Source organism: Mycteria americana, chromosome 3, assembly GCF_035582795.1.
Source record: "Mycteria americana isolate JAX WOST 10 ecotype Jacksonville Zoo and Gardens chromosome 3, USCA_MyAme_1.0, whole genome shotgun sequence".
Taxonomy (NCBI): domain Eukaryota; kingdom Metazoa; phylum Chordata; class Aves; order Ciconiiformes; family Ciconiidae; genus Mycteria; species Mycteria americana.
The window spans coordinates 110,833,016-110,844,694 of record NC_134367.1 but is presented as its reverse complement, the minus strand read 5'-3'; the positions used below and the strand labels follow the sequence as shown (position 1 = coordinate 110,844,694).

General features: G+C 46.2%; 1 protein-coding gene across 1 annotated transcript; it reads right to left on the bottom strand.

The window, feature by feature from the left end:
- Positions 1 to 6,201: 6,201 nt before the first annotated feature.
- On the bottom strand, positions 6,202 to 7,092 carry LOC142407816 (ankyrin repeat domain-containing protein 9-like). The gene has a single exon (XM_075497435.1). The coding sequence runs from the start codon at positions 7,090 to 7,092 to the stop codon at positions 6,202 to 6,204; it is 891 nt and encodes a 296-aa protein (XP_075353550.1).
- Positions 7,093 to 11,679: the final 4,587 nt, after the last annotated feature.

Sequence of the window (11,679 nt, the reverse complement as noted above, 5' to 3'; positions counted from 1 at the left end):
ATCATCAGCTGAGTGTGGTGGTGCAGCAAAACACAGTCCATGCTCCCAGAAGGCGTTGCTGCTGTGCTGGCCAGACAGACACGGGCTAGTATGGGATGTGCCAAACCTATCAGCTGCATTTGGGGTGACTCACTCAGGGAGGTGCAGTCAAGTAACTGAGGTGTGGGCAGGATTTTGGTCAATGCATCAGCTACTTCTGACAGTGCTTCCGCCTGCACAAGGGAATATACCCTTTAAATTTCTCTCTCTGTTCAAATACCTGTCTTGCTGCCTGCTGGTGCGTGGGCTACAACTAACTACAGTTGTAAAAAACCTGATACCTAGATGAGACTGGCTCTGAGGGATGCGTCAGCCCAGGGCTCCCTCAGCTGCCAGAGCCACTCACTAGTGCCCTGATGGTCAGGCTCAGCAGAGCTGCCAGGGCACGAGAGAAATTGAATCAGCTTCTCATTCTCAAATACAGGAAAGGTGGAAGTAAATAAGCCAGAAAACTTACATCTCTGGGGACTGCATTCTTGAGGTGAAGTAGTTCAGGGATAAATCTCCCACTGTGAAGGCAAGGAGATAGTCTTTTTTAAGTGAGATCAGTGAAAACAATTCCCCTCTCTTCATTCTTCATGAAACCAGTAACTTATTATGCAAGCACAGGCTAAAATACAAATTCCTTGGGTTATAGCTTGTATGTACTAGTGCGCACTGAGGAGATCTGTGGGTACAGTTGGCGGTGGAGTCCAAGCCCTGTGATACCATCATCTGAAATGCTTTGGGTAGCTGTTTTTGGCAGGGCAGAGGAGAAGCTGGGTGGTCTGTGTTTGTGCACAGAAGCTGGTGGATTGTTACCCCGAGGGAGGTGGCACAGTGGGTGCAAGGTGCACATCTGCCTGAGGACCTTCAGCAGCAGCAGAGCCTACTGGAGCAGTTGGAGTTAGTGCTGGAAGCCTTACCAGGGCATCCTTCCTCACAGAGAAAAACCTTAGGAAGGAAAGGAGCTTGTTGACTGCATACAAACCAGACAGGGAAAGGAGGCTGCTGGCACCGTAATATTCACTGTAAACAACTTTGTCATAAGCTGCCATGAGCTGAACTCAAACCTAAAAGATGAAAATCTCCAAAACCAATTACCACTCGCCCCTGTTGACCCCTTTCTTCTGATTTATCACCACCTTGCAGCAGATCTGTGAAATGTGGGTTCACCTCATCACTTGGGGTCATCCCCAGCAGCACAGCCAGCTATTGCAAGCCTGCGAAGGAAAATATTATCTTCCTCAGATCACATTTTTGGAGGTAATGGCTCAGCAGTCAGAATGAAATCATCAAACACCAAGATGAGCCAAAGCAAAAGCAATAGATACTGGTGGGTGGTTTTGACCAACTGGCTAATAAAAGACACATCAAGTTTATATTGCAAGTTTATTACAGTAATACAATCAGATTAAATGATTTTTCACAGCTAATATACCTAATTATATCAGGGTATGTATGTCTATTTTATTCCCAGCACGTTACAATCTTTTTATCTTTAATCATGCAGCGAGTAATGTCCAAACACAATTATATGGAAGATTTTTTTTTCCCTAAAAAAGAGAAACCAAAATTACAAAAGTATGGCTTTATAAGAAAGTCATATCATACAATGAACATTCATTTGTACTTGGGCATGGCAACATTCGGTCTTAATCAGTGAACAACAGCATCTGGCACTGTCATGCTGACTCCAAAAAAGCCAAGGGAACTGGGAACAGGGAAATGCCCATCGGTGTTAGACAGATGGAAAATATATATCTATATACATTCAAAGTACGAAAAATGTAAAAAGTGTTTTCAGGAATTAAGCATCACATTTATTTATACGCTGAAGTCAGAGTTATGGAGCCTTGAAGAATGTAAGTGCACAAACAGTTTCTGTTTTCCTTTAGACCAACAAACATCGGGAGTGATGCAATTGACTTAAAAAGCGTTACTTCAGGTGTAAAGAGCTGTAACTGAGGTCAGAATCTGGCCTGTCCTTCCTGCTAATGGTGCTGCAGAAATAGACAGAAGCATAGGGTTAGGTAGTCACAGGTGGCTGAATTTTTCTGGCAGCCCAGAGAAAAGAAAGACAAGAAGTCTGTTTAATAGATTTTATTTAAAAAAAATGAATTCAAGAGTAAAATGTGGCCGCTGTCACAAACCCTTCGCTGGATGGTTGTGGCTGTTGGCGAGCAGAAGCCCTTGTGGTAGGTGTTCAGGGGTAAAACACCCATTTCAAGAGCAAAGCTGCTGCCTCTTTACAAGAGAAGAACTGTCCTTACCTGTTAGCAGCACAGAGCTTGGGACACATGCTTATCTCGTGAAAAGGCTGCTTTCTTAAGGCATTGATCACTGATGTGTACAAGTAGTGTAAGTCAGTTATGAGTTTTACCAGGAGAGGGCAGACAGAGACACAGACATACATGTGCACACGTGGGCCCACACGTTTACACACGCACACACACACACACGCATGCACGCCAAGTCGCTCGCCGTGCTCGCTGAAGTGATACTCATCGAAACTGAAGTCACATACACACAACTCACATCCTTACAATGCTGCTCCTCAAAATTGAAATTAAAAAGATGTAACCTGCAGAGCTAACCTGTAATCCAAAGATTAGCAAAGACTTTGCCCTCTCCCTTTTCTCTCTAGCTTTTATTCTTTTTCCCAAGTTCAGAAATAAAGATCTTAGCTACACTTACTCAGTATGTACATATGCAAAATGTAAACATCACTACACAGCACCTAGCACCCTTTTTGATTAACAAAGTCACTAACATGTTTGTCATGCAAGCATAGGGATTTTTCAAGACTACGGACTGTCAGTTTGCAGGAAGTGTGGAAAATATTTTGATTTTACTTTTGCTAATGACCTAGCTTGGAAAGAATGGAGAAAAAAAATCAACACAGACGGGGCTGAGGTAGATTTGGCTGTATTTGATGTAATGTCACTGTACTGAGCAGGAAGACACATGGGATCTCAAACTAACAGGCAGGTCACTGCAAGATAAGCAAACCAGGTTTAGGGAGAAGATTCCTCCACTCCAGCAGAAGGATGCCCCATCCTGCACTCATATCGCTACAGGTGATGGAAAGAGTCATCACCACAATGCTAATGGCCCTAAAATCTGGCCCAGCGGGACCAGACATGGAGGTCAGATGGTAGCTCAGCAGCTGAGGGCCAGCTGGTGCTTGATCTCTTGTTAAAATGGTCAGGAAAAGGAGGAGTGAGAGGGCTATGGAGTGATCTTTCCAGTGTGGGTAGCTGCCTGTTGCGTGCTGGGCTGAGCACAGCAGAGTTTTTGCATATTAGACAACAACAGGCCAGCAGCTTTCATCCAGCCTGTGGTACCAGATGCAGATATGTCCCAGAATTTGAGTTTCTTGAGCAGTTGCTGAGAATCCATCTCTTATCCTCTGTCTGAGCTGGTGGATAGAGGGTAGCCCCCCGCATGGACAAATGCATGCACACAAGCATCCTGCTGCCTGCTACAAATCCACCTATCAAGCCTGAAGTGCCTGAACCCTGACCTTTGCAATGATCCACAACTGTTACGGTCAACAAGAGATCCTTGCACCTTTTCAGATCCACTTGCTCCCAGTGGGTTGCTCTGGCTCTCTGGGTACAGACCCCTGCCTTATTAGAAAGTGCTACCTCATTAATGCCAAGAATCCCTACCTGCCTCCTTTGATTTGTAAGTCAAACAGCCTTCCCCTCCCTCCTGTCTTTTCTGAAACTCTTCATAGCACCAAAACTCTCGTGGTTTTGAGCCAGTGCAATAACAGTTGATGATTTCCCTTCCCTCCCTCCCTGGGATCTCTGCTCCTGGGCCCTAATTACTATTCTAATAATATCCATCACCAGCCTCCTTCGCCTCTCGCCCACCGACATCCAGATGAGATACTGCATTGCTGCTGGGGACAAACCCAGTCCTGCTTCTCTGGACTCCAGGGGTGTCACAGGGGCCGTGCTCTGTGTAGTTGCTCTCATCAGCCTTGGGCAGCGAGTGCCTGCTTTGTCCTCTGCCTCCAGCTCCAGGTTTCTGGGAGCTGCCAGGGCTGGGGAGCCCGCAGGGCTTGGCAGAAGCAGCTCAGACACTGCTTATAATGCAAATCTGCCTTGGGCTCTGCTTTGCTTCCCAAGCTGTGACAGCCTACACCTGCCGCAGAGGCTGCCGAGCAAACAGCCTCTCCGCAAAACCCTCGCCCGAGATTGACCCTGAATTTCTCCACCACCATTCACACCCTCCCCCATTGCACAAGGAGGAATAGACACTGATGGGGAAAGACATGCGAGTCCCCAGGGGCAGGGGTGGAAGGACACTGCAGCACCAGGGATGTGGGATTTCAGGAGAAGGGTTAACCCCTTCGTGGCCTGCTTGCCACTTTTAGGGCTGGGCTGGTATTTTCTCCATCTCACAAGCAAGCCTGCATCTTCACCTAGCGCAGCACAGGCGGCACCGGCACCGAGGTTCTTCCATGGTACGCGGGAAGGGATGTCTGGGAGGAGCATCCCGGTGTTTCCGAAAGGATGTTCCAATTGGCACATTGCACAGCCCTGCAGGAAATCTCCACCTGGCCATGGCTGGCATCGCCAGCGTCCTGGCACATGCGAGGTACCCCGTGCCCAGGGAAACCGAGCGGAAGTGCTCCCTGTGCTGATGGAAGCAAGGGTGCAGCTCCAGCACGGCCGCCTTGGCACAGGCAGGGAATTAGCCAGATGAGACATGAGCCATTTTTGCACAGAGCAATTGAGATGTGAACGCACATCCTTTCTTAGCCAGAGCCTTGCTAAAAGGGGTTTGTGCCCCACAGCCTTCAGCTCCAAATTTATTTAAAGAGATGAGTGATTTCTTTACTGCTGTTCAGTATGGATCTGGGGAAATGGGTTACGCTACTTCAGCAGAGCAGAGGGTTGCGCTTACAAAGAGAGGAGAACATTGGGGTCCAAAATAAGGGATGTCCCCCAAGGGGAGTTGGGATCCTGCCACTACTCCGTTAGTGCTGAGCATGGCCGGGAGAGCAGGACCAGTGCCTTGAACAGGCAGGGTTCTGCCCGGGCAGCGAGGCACAGAGCTCCCCAGAAAGCAGAGCAGCCCCAGCCCTGTTTTCTGCAAACATACCCTTCCTGCAGTGCCCAGGGGAGTCAATGGGAGCTTTTTGTATTTTCCAGGATCAGGCCCTCTGTCTGGACCTGCGTGGCAAAAATACTCTAACTGACAACAAGTGACAACTTGTAACAGCAGAACATCATACCCCAGCTTAGGATAACTAGCAAATGCCGGTGGCTCTGAGACCCACTGGGAAATCAAGTCAGTGAGCTACATCTCTTGTGGAGGTATGTTCAACCCTAAAACACAAGTCAAGGAGAAATAATGTCACTTATGAAGGACAGGGCTTCCACTGGCCCTGCTCTGATTTCCATTTGTTTACTGGACAGCAGGGAAAATGGTTCCTTCCCCATTGCACAAGTCTGTAGAGGCATCAGGGCTGGGATTGCCTTTAACCCCCTCACTCCCAGGTGAGACAGGATGCTTTCCCTGAGCTATTCTGCCCGTCTCTATCCCCCCCACCAGGAATATACACTCACTGCCCCTCTCTGAACTCATGCCCTCCATGCTATGACCTTCTGTAAAGTAACTCAGTAGAATCAGGTATCCTGCAGTACTGCCTCTACGTCCCTGCAGCATCAGCCATGGACTTTTTGGTTATTACTAGAAGATGCTGGATCATTGTTAGAAAGGAAACCTGACGTTTGAACCCTGTTGGTACTTGGATGGTATTTCTCCCAGCTCTAGCAGAACACAGTCCCATAGTTAGACCATTTGAAAATCCCACTGGGCACGTAGTTCCTTTTTACCCAGGTATGTTACACAGGATACAGTTATTGTATTGGGAATTCAGGTACACTGATACTAGCTGACAGCTAAGAAACCAAACATAACACAGTCTCGACTACAGTTAACCCTTCACATGCACAACAAAACAGAAAACAAGGAAGGCTTTTGCCTTTAAAAGTGCTGTGCCTGCAATCAATTAGAAAAGACATTTAAAATCTTGTCACAAAATATTGGATTTTCCAGCATAGCCTAATAGGTTAAGTACTAAAATCACACTAAAATGCAGAGGGTGGTGGATGACCAGCTCCCCTAAGTTGCCTTTGAAAATCCACGACCCAGCAAATAAAGTCAAGGAAAAACATTTACCACATTTTTTGTTGGTAGCTTTTTGCCATAGGATGGTAAGGGCTTTAGTGCCTGAGGTATAGGTAGTTCCTGGATGCTTTTAGGGAAGTGGGAGGGGGGAAGAGTCTGGAGAATAGTTTGCATAGCTTGCAGATATAAAGAAGCAGGTGTGTTCCCCACCAGGCTGTTGAATTTGTCTTCCCCCAGCAAAGCTGTCCAGTGGTCCGGATGCTCCTGCAGAACTTTCCGCATCTTAAACTGTGGGTTGGGCATGAAGAGCAAGAGGTAGTCGAGGCAGAGCTTCTTTGATGCCACATTGACTTTGGAGTCCCACATCTGCTCCAGGATGACGTCCAGCGGGGTAAGCCCTTTACTGTCCTCTATCCTGGGAGAAGCTCCATTTCCAAGGAGGATGAGGACCGTCTCTGACCTCAGCAGTTCGCAGGCAAGGTGCAGGGGGGTTTTCCCATCTTCCAGATGGAAGCAGCCAGTCCTATTGATGTAGGAGTTCAAGCTGGGGAGCTTGTGTGCAATTTTGATGATCAGCCCCAAGATATCTCTCCTGTCATATGTGACCGCCATGGCCAAGTGAGGAGCAGAGGACGGGCAATAGCAGAAGTGTTCCCCAGGCACCTTGAGAGCCTCCTCTGGAAAATGAGACAGCAGATACTGAGCGTAAGGCAGGTGGTTATGCACCACTGCATAGAGAAGGGCTTCTGAAGGTGAGTAGGTTCTTAGGCTGGCATTTTCCTCCCAGTAAAAATACTCCATAGTTCTCATGTCTTCCAGCATCCACACAGGCTTGTGATCTCTCACAGCCTGGTAGAACATATAGGATAAGAACTTGCAGTGCCTGCTCTGATCATCCTGCAGGCTGGCCTGGTTACTGGCCATGGCTCAGCAAATAAAGAGCAGCTCCACGTAAAATCACTCCAGACTGTAAGATCTGTGCACTTGGAATGCAGATCCCGATGCTGCTGCAACCTTCAGGCTGTCATTGCTGCCTGGACTGCACTAGCTGGAATGCATGGGCTGATCATCTCCACCCATTCATTGTTTTTCCCCTCACTGCAGTGGTTTTGTTTAGGTAAGCACAATCCCACAGGCTCAGTTAACCCATGCCATGCAAGCAGATGGTTAGTAAGTACATCCCGCTCTGCGCGTGGCACAGGTTACTGGAATGCTGTCAGACTGCAAGTGATTTTATACACACACAGCTAGAGAGAAGAGAGGGAGAGACTAAAATTAGCTTGAGAGGTGAGGCGGATTTCTGTCTGCATTTCGTGTCTAACCAGATCAGCTCATACATTGCAGTAAGTGCAACAGCAATATTCGTCTATTTTTTGTATGTCACTCACACACACGCAGCTCATTATATAGTAAAAAAATATGTAGCAGTGTAAAATGCTCCACAGCTGATAATACGCCTGATTACATGCTCAGGAAATCAAGGGATTGGTAGCCGTAGCATTAGAGGGATCCCTATTTTATAAATAATGGTATGGCTAGCCACTTAGGAGACACTGATGTTAATGGATTGTCTATAAGGCATTAGGGATGTTTAAGATCCCAACATCAATCTCTGCAGAAAAAAAGAGTCAAAGAGGATGTGGAGTAACCATGCCCAGAGTCATAAAACATATTGCTCGGTTTAAACGCCCGTCTTTGTTTAGCAAGGAAATATCTGAAGTGCCTCTCTGTTGCAGAGCAGGTACATTAACAAAAGGTTAATGGCCGAGCCCCACTAGCGGATGGAGAGCTTTGTTCTAAGCCTTTCTCAGATGTCGTGCTCCAGGACTGGGGTCAGAGCCAGTTGCAATGGGGGGAAGTGGGATTAAGCAATCAGACTTGTGCAACGTTCTGGTAAGACACAGAGGACCAAGCCCTACAGGCTTGAGGGGGTAGCGCCTGTTGGATGAGGCAGAATGGCCTGACCAAAATTAAATTCACAGGAAAGAAATTAACTAAGCACCCTTTATGGCAACTTGTGTTTAAGGAAGGAGGGCCTCCATGCATCTTATAAATCGACAGATTGCAGTAAGACGGTATCTTACCATCTTGATAGGGAAACAGGGAAAATACAGCAAATCAAGAATTCTTTTTTCATTTAGCAAGGAGACAAACCTATATTCAGTATATTCAAACTAGAGGGTATTCAAGTATCAAATCTGAACATCCAAATGATGTCTGGGGTCATTCAAAGAGAAAAACAAAGCCATTCACAAAACTGGGCCTAGATCTAGCACATCTTCCAAAGTTCTGGATGTTCAAGTCCATACCCCAAACATTTCATGTTAGGGCCAGTTTTCATATGGTTGGAATAAAAAAGTATATGTCCAGTTTTCGCCCACCATTACTGTGGTTATACATGGAAATGCAGACACAGTCATGCACATAGTCATTTGCACATGGTATTACCTGTCTTGTACCCACGGTCATAATAAACTATGTGCATGCTCAGGGCCAGATCCAAAGCCTGCTGAAGTGCACAGGGAGGTTCCCACTGACTCCAGCATGCTCTGGATCAGGCATTAGTCGAGAACTTGGAGACACACATTTTGTTTCTCCAGTTGCTAACCCAAAGCATCTGAAACTTGGATTTATGTACTCAGAAGAGACGTGAATTAGTATTTAAGTGGTTAGGCTCTTTTGTCTAAAGCTCTCACAGGACATTTCCTACTAGTAAATCATGATTATACCCTAGGAATTACATTGATTTCATTATTTCCATGTTGCAGGTATGGGAAAACACACACACACACTTAACATAGCCCAGTTTTACAGAGCAGCTCACAGATGGAGCTGGGCACTGAACCAGGAATTGCTCTGTCTTTGCCCAGGGGTTATAGCCATTAAGCAACCCTCACCTGCTACAGGTGTTTAGATAAGGCTCCCCAGGGAAGTGGTCACGGCACCAAGCCTGTCAGAGTTCAAGGAGCATCTGGACAATGCTATAAGTCATAGGGTTTAGTTTTAGGTAGTCCTGCGAGGAGCGGGGAGTTGAACTTGGTGATCCTTATGAGTCCATTCCAACTCGAGCTATTCTATGATTCTATGATAAATTGAGATGCAGAGTACATCTGTATAGGGAAGTTACTGCTTAGTACATTGAGAGGGGAATTACAGCGCATTGGCTCCTCTGTAGGGGTTCAGCGTGCAGACACTCTCACAGGACATTATAGCTTAGTGTTTTAGTACCAGGTACCCTCATGCTATCACTCCCAGCTTAATCCATGGCATATTGACCCCAGCACGGGCAGGCTCACAGTTGTCTTCTCTGATGTTAAATACATCACCACTGGCAATCATCTCGACCAAAGTGGTTCTGCCACAGCTACGGCAGGGTGATGACCAAGCAGAGCTGCTTTCATAGTGCCTCCTGTCCCTCTGCTGTGCGGAGACTTACAGGCAGTCATTTTGCAGTAAAATGCAAATGAATTTCTGCACTTCACCTGCTGTAGGCTGTGTCACACAGCAGACCTGGACACCTTTGCCTTCCCTTCCTTGGCCATCCAGCCCCCGGGAGACGCAGCCTGTGCTGCGCATCCCCCCTCCTTCCTTGCCCCCAGCCTGGCGACTGCAAGCTCACAGGCTCACTTGGACCAGAAAGTTGACCATGATTTTTTGGAGATGGAGAAGGGATAATTTGGCACCGACTCTGCTTGCTGACCCAGCTGACCCTGAGGCTGCAGGACAAGCTGGTCTGGCACAAGGGACGGTGCAGGAGTCTTGAAGGCAGCATGAGGAAGCCAGACCCTTTCAGGGACAGCCCTCAGTCACTGAGGGGTGGCTGCAATGTCAAACCTAATGTGTGCAAAGACACATAAAAGTCAAGAGAAAATATCCTGCGAATATCTCCAAGGAGAGGGAAGCCAAAATCCCAGAATCAGGAACATCCACCGGGCTTACAGCAATTGCCTCTGTACCACAGGTCCAGGATGTCCAGGATGTGAAAACATCTGTAATTATGGGTTACCTTGTAATTACAGGTTACACTGTAATTCTGCCCAGGAAGCCCAGCACAAAACTAGGGGAGTCCTTCACATGGCTTGCCCACCTCTGTGTGGTGTTAAATGGCACAGATCTCTCCCATGCCAGAGTACTGCCTGCCGTGCTGGCTCCTGTCCTTGGCCTGTTCTTGTTTTATTCAGTAGTTTAGAAAAGCTGAAGCCGAGGGCACATGTTTGATGGCAGTGCATCTCTTCTGAATTTTATTGATTCATTTAAACATTTTAGATTCATTAGAAATGGAAGACATTAACTTGGAAAGCTTTACTGAGGAACTGGAAGAAGATAAAGAGTTTGGGAGTTTCTGTTTATTTCTTCAAATTTTGATCTGTGGCTAGAAATAATGCATCCTAACTCATAAGGTATTTGTTGTGGCTTCCTTCATTCCAAAGTGCAGGCTAGAAGGTGAGTACAATCAGTTTTGACTCATAGAGGGAGCACCCAAAGGAGCAGGAACAGTTTTGAAGGGTGAGACTGAAAAAAAAGTTTATATTACCCAAAACACCATTTACCATTTCAGCTGAGACCAAGAGGCAGAACCTCTCCTTTAGAGGCAGAACCTCTTTAGACCTCTCCTGGGCAGATGCATTTTTCACATTTTGATGGTGATTTCAGGTCATAAAGTGATTTGGTTATTGTGAACCTGTGAGAAATATAGTGTGTTTCTGAGTTATTTGGGAACCTCTTATAGTGTTATGCTCAAAATATTGTTTCTGGGCAAAAGGGAAACCCACCTTATATATAAAGACAAGAATTTATTGTTAGTATAACTGAAATCTTAGCACTCTAATAAAAAAATCATTATTAGTCCAGGTCTAATTATTACAGAAAAATAAATAATACGCCTATGCAGAAAAAGTTTCAATAATAATAATAATAATAATAATAATAATAATAATAATAATAATAATAGTTATGCACACACTTCTTAGCTTCTACCCCATTCCTGGTGTTATGCTTCCCCTGCCCTTGCTCCTCTGGGTCCTGAGGTTGGTGGTTTCATTCTGGGGGTGGTGGGGGTGTTACAGGGAATTGTTAGCATCTGGAGTCCTTCAGTGGGAGGAGTGTGAGGTTGACGGTGATGGTTTCTTCTTCCTCACTCTAGAATCTTCTGGGGGTCAGTTTTATGATTGTTAATGTGCTTTTACACCTTGTTTTTTCTTCATTGGATTGAAACTCAATTTTACATCCAAATTTACTATATATGTTGATTATATGCATGTAAGATACTATTTCTTTGTCCTTTTTGCTACCCCTAAAACCATTCTTGTCCAGCTCTGTATCTGCATTTCTTTAACTGACCACAGGTGAGTTGTTTGTAGCTGTGAGGTCTCCAGAGTCAAGCCTGTGTCCTATCTCTTACCATCCCATGCCTGTACTCCACTGCATCCTGTGCCTCCACTTTTCAAGGCCTCTGCTGTCATACCAGGCCTATGATTAATTCTATTAACTCTAGCATATTAAGTTGGAGTA

Coding starts and splice junctions, on each gene's coding strand:
- LOC142407816 (XM_075497435.1), bottom strand. CDS start 7,092: ATGGCCAGTAACCAGGCCAGCCTGCAGGATGATCAGAGCAGGCACTGC.